General features: G+C 30.4%; 1 protein-coding gene across 1 annotated transcript; it reads right to left on the reverse strand.

Annotated features, from left to right (window-relative positions):
* Positions 1 to 1,516: 1,516 nt before the first annotated feature.
* Positions 1,517 to 10,287, reverse strand: LOC143041991 (uncharacterized). Its single transcript, XM_076214185.1, has 5 exons — positions 10,140 to 10,287; positions 8,438 to 8,599; positions 7,972 to 8,028; positions 6,079 to 6,135; positions 1,517 to 1,815 (listed from the first exon to the last, which is right to left on the reverse strand). The coding sequence occupies exons 1-5, from the start codon at positions 10,178 to 10,180 to the stop codon at positions 1,659 to 1,661; spliced, it is 474 nt and encodes a 157-aa protein (XP_076070300.1). The 5' UTR covers positions 10,181 to 10,287; the 3' UTR covers positions 1,517 to 1,658.
* Between the last annotated feature and the right edge of the window lie 2,426 nt (positions 10,288 to 12,713).

Raw genomic sequence — 12,713 nt, forward strand, 5'->3', positions numbered from 1 at the left:
GGGCAGGACGATTTCAGAGGGGCGGGCGGGGATGAAAATCTAGCAATTAATTTTAATTGGCCTTACAGCTGCAACAACAAATCTTGCATTCAGAACTTCAGTAATGATTTTCATTCATAAAACTTTTGCAATCACATGAATAAGTTTAAGCATTTTTGCCAAAGGTTAAGGATTTGCGATAATAAATATACACAACAATTTCTAAATTTAAAAAACTAAAAAAATCATACAGAAAAAATGATTAAAACAATTTCAAGGGAAATAATCCAACTAAAAACTTTTTTTTTTCACCTTGTATTTAAACAAAGCTTCAATATATCCATGAAAAGAACAAACTAAGAAACTAATTAGTGATCAATTGATCATCAAAACAGAACAAACTGAGGAATAAGATGAATGTAAAAAACAGAACCTTAATCCCAATTTGTTGTTTTTGTTAAAGAGCTTTCAGTTTTGGTCATACCTTGAAAATTTGACTGTTTCTGGACACTTATATTTATTAAATTCCCACAAATCATTGTCATGATTTAACTACTGGTAGTTTGACATGTTTAAATGGTTACACAAATGAAATCAATTGTTTCAGAATTCTGGTTTCTATTCAGAATTAATACATGGGCATTCTATGACAAATCTATGTTAAATGCTAAAACAATGCCAAATTATCTACTAGATAATGCAGTAACTGCTTTAAAAAATGTTTTCTTGTCAATTTGTTTTCTTTTTCTAAAACTTAAATCTCAACTGACTACGAAAAAAAATTGTAATGAGATGGAAGACAAAATCCAACAAAATATATAGCTGCCTTGATGAAAGGAAATTGGTTTGCCAGATCTTTTCTATGTATTTCAAACAAAGTTAAGAATAAAACATTGACCAACAATCTTCAGAGCTAAAAAAAAAAGGGAAAGGAAAAAGAAGTTTTCATTAGAAAGGTGCATTAATGAATAGCCAAAATCATATAATGTGAAGTTTTCATTAGAAAGGTGCATTAATGAATAGCCAAAATCATATAATGTGAAGTTTTCATTAGAAAGGTGCATTAATGAATAGCCAAAATCATATAATGTGAAGTTTTCATTAGAAAGGTGCATTAATGAATAGTCAAAATCATATAATGTGAAGTTTTCATTAGAAAGGTGCATTAATGAATAGCCAAAATCATATAATGTGAAGTTTTCATTAGAAAGGTGCATTAATGAATAGTCAAAATCATATAATGTGAAGTTTTCATTAGAAAGGTGCATTAATGAATAGCCAAAATCATATAATGTGAAGTTTTCATTAGAAAGGTGCATTAATGAATAGTCAAAATCATATAATGTGAAGTTTTCATTAGAAAGGTGCATTAATGAATAGCCAAAATCATATAATGTGAAGTTTTCATTAGAAAGGTGCATTAATGAATAGTCAAAATCATATAATGTGAAGTTTTCATTAGAAAGGTGCATTAATGAATAGCCAAAATCATATAATGTGAATTTTTTTCAGTAGTTTCTGTAGAAAAATTAAGATCCTCTAAAATTTTGTATAGAAACCATAAGGTACATGTATGTAAACCTGAATATTTTTATACAAAAGCTGTCTCAATTCTAGGCATCCAAATTTGCATACTAAGAGCTAGAATGTTATTTATTTATCTTTTGTTTATCATAAATTCAGCTTGATTTTCTCCTCTTCTTCTTTTTGCTGTGTTTCTTGACACTTTCATCACTACTAGAATCTGATGAAGACGATGAAGATGACGATGATGATGATGATGAACTGTCTGAATCACTGTCTGAGGATGAGGAAGAACTAGTATCACTGTCTGAACTGTAAAATACAAGAAAAATAGAAATAAATAAATAGGGAAAGTGTCAGATGATGTCCCTGCTTGCCTATTACATTTTTCCAAGGCATAACTTAAGCATAACTTAAAAATAGTTAAAGTGATGCTACCCAAATTGGTACTTGATCTGAGTTTTGTTGTAATAAGCATTGTGTATAAGATCCATAACATTTGGTTCAGGCAAACTCAAGTTAGAGAATGGACACTAAAATATCAACTTTTTTTCCATTTGTAAAGGGGATAACTCTTGAGAGATAAAAGTGTTGTCACTAAAACTCAGACTTGATCAGTGTTTTGTGGACAAATTGTGGTAATACATGTAATCATTGGGTATTAGTTTCATATTTGGTTTAGGAAAAATAAAATTGAAGATCAGGACCTACAGACAGACAAGGGTAACACTTATTTTTCCTCCTCTACAGCAGTTGCTTTTTGTTTTTTGTTTTTTTTCTATTTTCATTTTAGTTGTTTTTTTTGCTAGGGGAGTTGAGAGGGGAGTTAATTTATGTGAAAAGCAATAATTTTACATATTAACCTATCACCTAAGGTTTAGGGAGACGGATTTATAAAAGTTTTTCCAAACTTGTTTCCGAATCCCATATTTGTACTTTATGTAACATTGTAATATTTGTCTTGAAATTGTTTATTAATAAAAATATTGTTTAAACTAAGGTTTATCAAAAATTTTTAACACCATTTTATCAATGTTTTTCGATACACTGTTGCATCTGGACAGTTTTAAGGTAGCACAATACAAAGATTTTTCATCCACAATCAGACATCTTTAAACTGATGTAATTCCACTCACCTTTCTTTAAATTTTATAAATAAGGTACCAAAAGAAAGAAGAAGAATTAATCTTTCAAATTGTGATAATTTCATTATGACATAGTTATTACATAATTAATTGTTATGTAATTAGTTGCCATGTTGTGATGTCCATACTTGAATGAATTTAGCTTCTTTGTTATTCATAGCATCTAAAAATATTTTATAGATTCTTGCACAACACAGTTTGACCTCCAAAACTGTGTCTCAGAATTTTCCTATTGTATGTCATTCTCTCATAAATCTTCAATGAAGTTTGCAACATCAATTCATAAGAGACCACAAAATTCAATTGGGTATAAAATTTGTTCTATTGATGTTTTTGGAAATCTGAGACACAGTTTTGGAGGTCAAGCTGTGTTGTGCAAATAAAAGTGTCTGGGTTTAATGATTTTTTTTTCTGTTACTGAAAAGCTATTCCACACTTGAAAATCAAAAGCATCATGTCCTTATGGTTATTATATCAATGGTGATACTGATAGACCGAAATTAAATTACACATATATTATTGCATAGCAATATAATATCTCCCACAGAAAGTAACCAAAAGTTAGCGTGCAATAAATTCTAATATTGCACTAGTGCAATAAATCTTCAAAATTCATGACGTCATCAACGACAAAATCTTAGTTTAAACCAATTCTTACTTTCAAATATTATATTGCTATACAATAAGAGGGTTATTGCATGAATTTTGGGGAATATTGTCCCTCTTAGAACATATATTGCACTTGCAAGCTCCTGCAATATAAAATTCTACTCGGGACAATATTCCCCAATATTCATGCAATAACCCTATATTATCAATATATATATTTAGAACACATTGAAACATTATACAAGGCCAACCTTAAAAATATGTTTGTTTGCAGTTTTCCGACTGTACCTTCAGACTGAAGGGTCGGTAGGTAGGAAAAATATTTTATTTTATCAGCCAAAATACAGTTTAAACAAGCAGTTACACTAAACCAAGTTTCTTGTGAAGAAAAAAAACCATTTTAAAACAACAAACACTGGACATGCTGAAAACCAACATCAAATGAACAGGTATTTTCAGATAAAAAACTTTTTAACCAAAACTGAAACTTTAACATAGTGTCATTATCCAATTTATGACATAAAATATGGTATAATTATTAAATACTGGAACACTTATAAACAAGAAATGTCATTATGACTAGAACTGTTTTAAAGAAATATATTCAGACATGTATGCTTCTTGACTAGAATGTTTTCATGAGTAGAGTATTTTCATCAGAAAAATGTAGATATTAAAGATTTATAAAACAATGTATTAAAGAGTGTATTTTTAATAAAAAAAATAAACATTGAATCTTCCTCAATTGAAAAAAAGGCAACTTGAAAAAAAAGTATTAAGACGTTCGACTGTTTTCATATTTTAACAATATTTAATTATATACATGTGATAAGGTTATGTTTTTGCCAGGCTTTAATGAAAACCAAAGAAATCTAAAGTTTGGGGTGAAATCCATAGCACCCCATTAAAAGTAAATGGTCTGTACTGAAATGTTTTTAATGCATAAAAAAAATTGGCAGCATAGCTCCTAAGGACATGTTTTAAATGAATTCACACAGGCCACACAGTTTGGGTATATTTAATATTGTAAGAAAGAGAATAATTGCAATGAGTGGGGCAGCCCCTCTTATCCTAAAGGAGCATACTCATTGCAATTGAAGATAGATTTAATATAGAGAGAGTATATTTATTTTTCAAGCTAACAATTCATTTTCTCTACATCTTTGTGTAGTTAGGGTTGCTTCTTATTGATTTGGCATGATCTATATCCATTAACATTTCAAATGAGCCCATTTCTCCTTACAGGCGTGTTTACAGATATCCATGAAGATTTAAGTCACGGAGGAGTGGTTTCATCTATGTTGTCTTCACAACGATTTGTAGAAAATATGCCATACTTCAAGCTGCTGTCGAATTATTTAACCACTGAAATTGGTTCCATAAAGTCAGGCTCCACAGATTCTGTACTCGATTTGTTTGAGACAGAATGGTTATCGTGTCAGTTATGAATATCCGCTGCATCATCGTCAATGATATCATCACACATCATTACATGTGCCTGAATCTGTATAAACAGTTAACTAATAAACTTTTTTGTTTGTTATTTGTCTTAAAATTGACACGAGACGACAGCTTAAAGTACTCCTCCATGACTTCATGGATACCTGTAAACAGTTTCCATGTGCTTTATCATTAAATGGTCACATGAACGCTTGACGGGAAGCTAAGAAAAACCGAACTTGAAATGCGTAATTGACCCAGACTTTAAATCACTTCCGGAAAGGACCCAAAGTTCCGGATCGCGTCAATAGAAGTATTAAAAAAAATTTCTTCAAATTTAAAGCAATAAAATTTTCACAGTCGGGAGGATTTTCAAGGGTCGGTTGGTAAACTGCAAACAAACAATATTTTAATTTAAGCCAAACACATCTTGACTGAATATGCAAAAGATGCTGTCATCATGTCACTGTCAGTTATTGCATTATTTATCTATTAGTAAGATGCATGTACCTTATAAGTTTTTTTTATCTTTAGATAGAATACTTTTTGTTATACCTTTTTGTGTTATTTTGTTACATATTTGTTTGTTTTCATGGTGATTAAGATTTTTAACAATGTTGACTGCTGTATCCCTATTTTTGAAACTTTTACCTTTTATGTCTGTTAGTTTTGTTCATACTTGGAATTTCATGTGACTGTCATACAAGTGAGAGGTTTAGCTAGCTATAAAACCAGGTTTGATTAACCATGGTGATTAAGATTTTTAACAATGTTGACTGCTGAATCCCTATTTTTGAAACTTTTACCTTTTATGTCTGTTAGTTTTGTTCATACTTTGTTGTCAATATAATGGAATTTCATGTGACTGTCATACAAGTGAGAGGTTTAGCTAGCTAAAACCAGATTTGATTAACCATTTTTTACATAAAAAAATGCATGTGCCAGGTCAGGAATATGACAGTTGTTATCCACTCATTTAATGTATTTGAACTTTTGATTTTGCCATTTGATTACTGACTTTCCTATTTGAATTTTCCTCAGAGTTCGGTATTTTTAGTTATTTTACTTTTTGCTATTAGTTTTCTGTCTTTTCTGACATCTATTGTTTTTGATTTGTAATTTGTCTTCATGTACAAATGTATTTTTTTTTAAAAACATATTTAATGTCCAAGTGTAAATAAAAAATTGAAAAAAAGTTTTAAAGAATATCAAAGAAGCTTAAAACTGAAAGAATTCCACAATTTATAAGATAATCGTTAGTTAAGTAATGTATATTAATTGAATTTGTAATATTTATCTGCTGTCCCAGAAAAGTACAATCTTTCTGAATTTAAATCGATTGAATGCAAAATTTTCGTCTTTTATCCACAAATCAAATTACCTTGAGCTTGATGATGATGATGACGATGAAGATGACTCAGAACTTGTACTACTTGACCTAAAATTAAGAAGTAAATATGAATAAAGACATGAAAACAAGTGATTTGTTTGGTATCTAAAATTGGAAAGGGTACAATTAGAAAATATTTTTTTCTGTTTCTACCAATCCCAAAATTAAGTTAATACCAATATTTTTTGTTTTAGATTTTTAGAACTTGTCAACCGTCCTTCCAAAAAATGGCACCACAACTGAAACCAGGTCACCTTTTATATTAATTAGAGTAGCATCCCTTCCTCATCAATATAATTTGAATTGCTGGTTTTAATTTCTTTTTATAAGATTATTTAACCTTTATCCTTGGTCAAACTGTCATAGATTTACCAAAAAGAGTCTGTCTTTTCTTCATTTTGAACAATTGTGCAGAATGAATGTTGTAATAATTTAATTTTGGACATAACAGGTCTTCTGATTGGCTAAAAGTTTTTTGTCTTTCAGCTCATACATAATTTTGTCATGTGACTGTGACATCATCAATGTTTTTTCATGATTTACTCCTTAAAAAAGGAATTAAAAATAAAATAATAAGAATGACTGTAATATTTTTTTCTATTCGAAAATGTGGTGAACACTTTTAAATAACCTGCTAGGTGAGTTATTCAGTGTTCACCTCATTTTTTATGTTATTTCTTCATAGACAGAAAAAATATTCCAGTTGTTCCTTAAATCTTAAATTTGCTGTAAGGTCTAATGAACACAAGAAAAGAAATTTAATATAATATCAATATTGCTTTGTGTGATGGAAAATATTCTATTAAATTTGATCAACTTGATCAATTCTGATTGGTGGGGTTTACATGTATTGAGCTCAAAGTTCAAGTTTTATGTTTTGTATTTGTTTTTATGGCCTTGCAACAAAGTTCTAAGGGTCATATAGTTTTACCCTTGTCTGTCATTCTGTCACACCATCATTCTGTCATTCGGACATTCCGTAACAAATCATTAAACACTTTTTTTCTAAAGGCCTTCAGATATTAGCCTGATTTTTGGTATGTGAGTTACCTATGATGAGATACAGATCAAGTTTAAGTTTCATTCCGCTGAGCTAATTTTGGCTGAAATTACATGTTTTCGACTTTGATAAATTGTTGAAAATCACAGTTATACACATTTTTTTTTCTAAATGACTTCATATATTGGGCTGATTTTTGAATTTGGTTAAAACCATGATGAGAGTTAATGTTTTGTACTGCTCCGCTAATTTTTAAAAATCACAGTAAAACTGACTTTTTTTCTAATTATATAAATGCCTTCAGATATTGGGCTGAATTTAGGTACATGTACATGTATGTCAGTGAACCATGATGAGCTACAGATCAAGTTTAAGTTTAGTTCTGCTCTGCTGATTTTTGAGGAAATTAAAGGGTTTTGGACTATGAATTTTTTTAAATCACAGTCATAGACTTTTTTCTAAAAGCCTTTAAATATTGAGCAGATTTTTGATATGAGAGACTACCATCATGTTTGTGTCAAATGTGTTGGTGAAATTGCTGATTTTTCATTTTTTGAGACGGGGCCATTCGTGTCGTTTGGACACATCTAGTTATTTAATGTCATCTTTACATTTGTCTCTTTGACTGGTCTCATTTCAGTATTCCTATCTTGATTTGAATCTCAGACTCCAACTTTTAACATATTTAGTCGGTATCTCACTTCAATAAAAATTTACATTTAAATATTTTAACTACATTTGTACTTTGTTCAACAATGATTAAAAAAATTCTGTTTTTGTACATATGATGGCAATGCCTGACAATTTTTTTTCTCAATTCCTTTCTGAAATGAATTTTGTCACATTCCTCCTTCATTAGATGAATGGTCTAATTTTGTACATACCTTTTCTTTTTCTTTTTTCTTTGTTTCTTTTCTGGATTTTGCTTCATCAATTCTTTCCTACAATTATTGAAAGAGATCAAGATATCAAATGAGGTTATTAATTGCCAAAGAAAACAATTAAAGTGTACTTGCAATTCAAATATTCTAAGTGATTTCAAATGATTTGCAAATTTTCAATATATACATGATTACTTTTCTCACCCAGTCTGACATGTCTGATATGGATCTGTATTTCTACAATTCTACATAAATATCATGAAATTATACTTATAATCTTTCAATATAACAATTACTTCATACATTCTGATTGTTACTTATTCCTAAACAGAGAACCAGTTCAATTGTTTTTTTTTTTTGTAAATGAAAAACAAATTCAAACTAGTGTATGGCTCAAATTTGCAATATCAAAATTTGTATCTGACAGTATTTTACAGGTACATTTTACAATGTATATACTGATACTTACAATTTCATCTCTTTTTCCAATTCTTCATCTTTTTTCATTTTTTTAATCATTTCTTTTGTTCTGGATGGACGATGTACATACTTTCTTTTCCCAGTACATTCAAATGTAAAATGACCCTTCTCTAAACATTTCTGACATTTATATTCATCTGCACTGGGTTGGCTGTAAATGTAAACAAAGTATAAAAAAGAAATAAATTTACTTTAAAATTGTTTAAAGGAAGACGCTGAAAAACAATAACAAAAAATAAATTAAAAAAATTAAACACATTAATAATTATAAATTATATTTTGATTATATTTTGTTATTTCTAAATTATCTTGTTATCTAAAACTTTGATAGAAAAAATGTATCAACTGTTAAATATTCAAATATCTGTCTTTTATTATTGTTAAAGTTCTGATTTATAACTTGATTATGTGTGCAAGGTCAGCTCTTCAGAATTCCAGCAAGGGAAAGGCGATAACATTGGTATGAAAGTTGACAGCGTACTAAAACACAGAATTGAATGTTGGTGTACTTAACATTGTTTTTATGGTAATTATTTTCCAAATATATTACTTTTTTATAATAATTCAATTATATACAATATACATGTGAGAGTTCGTGGTCTAGAGGCTAAGACCGATAGCTACAGTGCTGAAGGTCCCAAGTTCGATTCTCACTCAGGGTGCTAAAAGTATCAGTACATCAGAAGGGTAATTTTCACCCTCTCACACACATCTCTGGTACCCATCCCGGAGTTTAAACTAGAATTGGTACTTTGGGGGCCTCGGTTGGTCAAAACTGTCACCTACTGGAGATCAATCTTCTGATATCTCTCTGGTTTGTATGTTTTCACCGAGTGGCCCGGTGGTTCTCTCTGAGTACTTCAGCTTCCTCCACCATAATAACAGACTTCCGCGTGTCATAACACTCTCTTTGTGTTGGGTGGAGATTGATTGTCCTTTTAAAAATAATTGTCATATAAATATATATACGTTAGTGACACATCTCCATTAATCCTGATAGGGAGTGTACATGGATGCCACTGTACCCTCACAGCTTTCGAGGGGTTCTTCGGATATAGGAGGCATTTACCAGTACATACATACATATATCACAGCCACTTGTATTTGTCAATACGGGGTTTACAATCCATACCCGTATGGGAAAACGGTACTATTACATTTTCCCAGTATTAGGTTGGCCTTTTGTGTACCCAAGGCAGGTGAAGGAAGTCAAATAGGAGCGCTGTGATTGGATGAAAGGGTACAATATATTTTTTTACAGTGTATTTATCTATGAATAACTGCAGTGTGTTGTGTATATTTACAATATAAAATTTTGAAACCTATTGAAATATTTTCTAGAAAAATATTCGAAAAGACTTCCAAAGTTTCATAAATTTGGTGCAAAATGACAGTGGGCATGCATGGATAACATAAACAAGCTCCGTTGGAAGTTGAACATGTAACATACAACAAAAATGTACTATTTGGATTTAATTTTTAAAACAGAATAATAAAGTACTAACACAATATATAACTGTTTTGTCCAGGTTTTTATCTTAAAAAGTGGTAAATTTAGAAAATGTTAATATTGTCGCCTATGCCATGGCAGAATAAATAGTACTGTTTTACCTAATAAACCCCATATTGAGAGAAACAAGTGCCTGTGATTTTGTCCATTTGTTATGATAATTAAACTAAATAATTCATACCTTTTACGGAATGACGGTGGTCGAAACGTGAAAGAAGTCATTCTTTTACTGCAGTATGAAATTGTTATCTGGCTTAGTAACCCAAACACTTTTACTCTCTGAAAAAGAAAAAATTACGTTTCCCCAACTATTACGGGGAGATAACTCAAATTATACACGAAATTTTGAGTCGGACGCGGATAACTGAATTACGGAATTACCAATTTCCCACTCACTACGGAAAGGAACTCGAATCACTTTATACTCAGACGATAGAGGTCATAGAGTCTGAGGATAAAATATGTGATTTGATTTCTAAAATTCAGTTGTCCCTAGAACACAATTATTTCATAATGTATTTATTTTAGACAATAAATGGAAATTAGACAAAATCCCACATGCGCTTTCTTAAGCATGTTAAGACTCCTTAATAATATTTTTACAGTGTGGTGTACTACTTTTGGGACAATTTGTCTCAGGGAGGATGATGACCATAGTCTTTAATAATTTATCAATATATCAAAAAATAATTTAGGAATGGCAGTCAGTGTTCAATGACTACAATTAATATGACAACTATAAATTTCTTTTATAAAAAAAAAGTTTTTTAACACGTATTCCTACAAGGATTCTTACTTCGGACATGCCAAGTAATTTTACAAAAGTTTAGTATAAGAAAAATTCATGATGATAAAAACTTCTTTATCAGCATATTTCGTTGACCTTTCAATTATTTAACAGAAATTCCACCGTACGATTTTTCTAAGACCCGGCAAAATAAAAAGTACGGATGATTAGCTTTTGCATGATATATAATTTAGCCGTGTGTTAGTAGGGTGCATTAAAAATTAAATTTTATGGTAAATGTCATTCCACTACAAGGAAATAAACTAAAATTAAATTTTGACATCTGTTAGTTAATCTCTTAAGAGAGTAAGTTCGATATTGGCTTTTGAAACCGTAACTATTACGTCAGAAATTATCATAATATATAAATGATACCGTGACAAATTTATCCAGCAGAGAATAGAATATATTGATGAAAAACATCTTATGTTCCTGCATAAATGATTTGTAAGATGCTTTTCCCGATAGCAGCATGTGCATTTCCATCACTCTGTGCTGCAACGAGGACGGTTAAATCGCCAAAGTTTGGAATTCATGTCAACACTCAATTAATTGAAAATGGGACTCATTTTAAGACAAGAACCGAAGAGACATTGTATGCATGTGCAACTGTATGTGCAAACGAGGAACACTGTTGCTCTGCCAATTATAAAACTGAATCGCATCAGTGTGATTTGTTTACTTCATGTTGTACTTCAGAGAATAAATTATTAGAATCAGAGGGAGTACACATTATCATTAAGACGCCAATGCCAGGTTTGTGCTTTTTGTTGTTAATGAAAAAGGAAAAAGAAATAAGAAATTAATTTGTCAGTACACAGAAATTGCGCTAATCAATCCACCATTTACGATTCTATTTTAGATATTTGAGCCATTGTGATTAGGCCTACTATAGTATATATATATTTTTTCAGTCTGGTAAATTCACAGTATGTTAGAACATACATTCCAAATTAAAAAAAGAGATTAGAATAAAAACACTGAACATACATAATGTATTGTCTCATTGAAGAAAATGCTAACCTCAGCAATTTTATTTGTGAGCTAGCTTTTACAAAATGTACTTAAGTCAACGCTTTTACACCCGAATCAAGTTACAAAAAGACGCATTCAATTCTTAAATGAAAATAAAGGTCAGACCTGTTCTTTTTCTGTTGTAGTGTAAACGCACTGGATTAACTAAGATCGATCGATATCGATCTTGCTAGTGCAATGTAAACGCGAACTGATATTTTTAAGATCGATTCAAATAAAGATCCCGGTTAAATTGATAAATTCAACAACACTTACCTTTATCTTGATATGTTTTGGTTAACTTATCAGCAATTTCCAACAGATACTGCTGAAATTTATCCAAAGGACAATACTTTGAATAAATTAAATATACACTATATACGGTATCCATTTCATTTCCTACAATTAGATATTTCAGATTTAAAAGTGAAACTATACACTAAATGTAGGACAAAAAGTGACGATTTTTCGTTCTCTATGGTTAATTTGCCTTTTTTGGACGGTGATGTTCCTTGGTCAACATCTTACGGTGTTAATGTATCACAACTTAATCGCTATGCCCCTGTCTGTTGTGATGTTTTGGATTTCAATGAACGTGATCTTATGAACTACTGGTAAATTATTTTTACTTTAAATCTATTTGATATTGAATGTGTACTGATTGATATTTTAATTTATCCGAATGATTTTTTTTATTAGTTGTTACTGGTATTGGTCAGACACTAATTTGTACGAAGCGTAATTTAGTAATTGGATGTATAACGATACCCAGGGTAATCTGTTCAAGTGCACTCTGTGTTTTTGTTTGTTGCAATTCTATTTGTATCTATCTGATGAGCCCTTTTCAACTGATATTTATAGTTTGTTCTTATGTTGTACTATTACGTTACTGTTCCAGATAAGGGGAGTGTTGGCGCCTTCAAACGAATTTAACCCCTCCACATTATGTATGTG

This window comes from Mytilus galloprovincialis, chromosome 8 (genome assembly GCF_965363235.1).
Source record: "Mytilus galloprovincialis chromosome 8, xbMytGall1.hap1.1, whole genome shotgun sequence".
Lineage (NCBI taxonomy): Eukaryota > Metazoa > Mollusca > Bivalvia > Mytilida > Mytilidae > Mytilus > Mytilus galloprovincialis.

Coding starts and splice junctions, on each gene's coding strand:
- LOC143041991 (XM_076214185.1), bottom strand. CDS start 10,180: ATGACTTCTTTCACGTTTCGACCACCGTCATTCCGTAAAAG. Junction 8,600..10,139: donor CCACCGTCATTCCGTAAAAG/GTATGAATTATT, acceptor TTACATTTACAG/CCAACCCAGTGCAGATGAAT. Junction 6,136..7,971: donor AGAAAAAAGAAAAAGAAAAG/GTATGTACAAAA, acceptor TCTTAATTTTAG/GTCAAGTAGTACAAGTTCTG.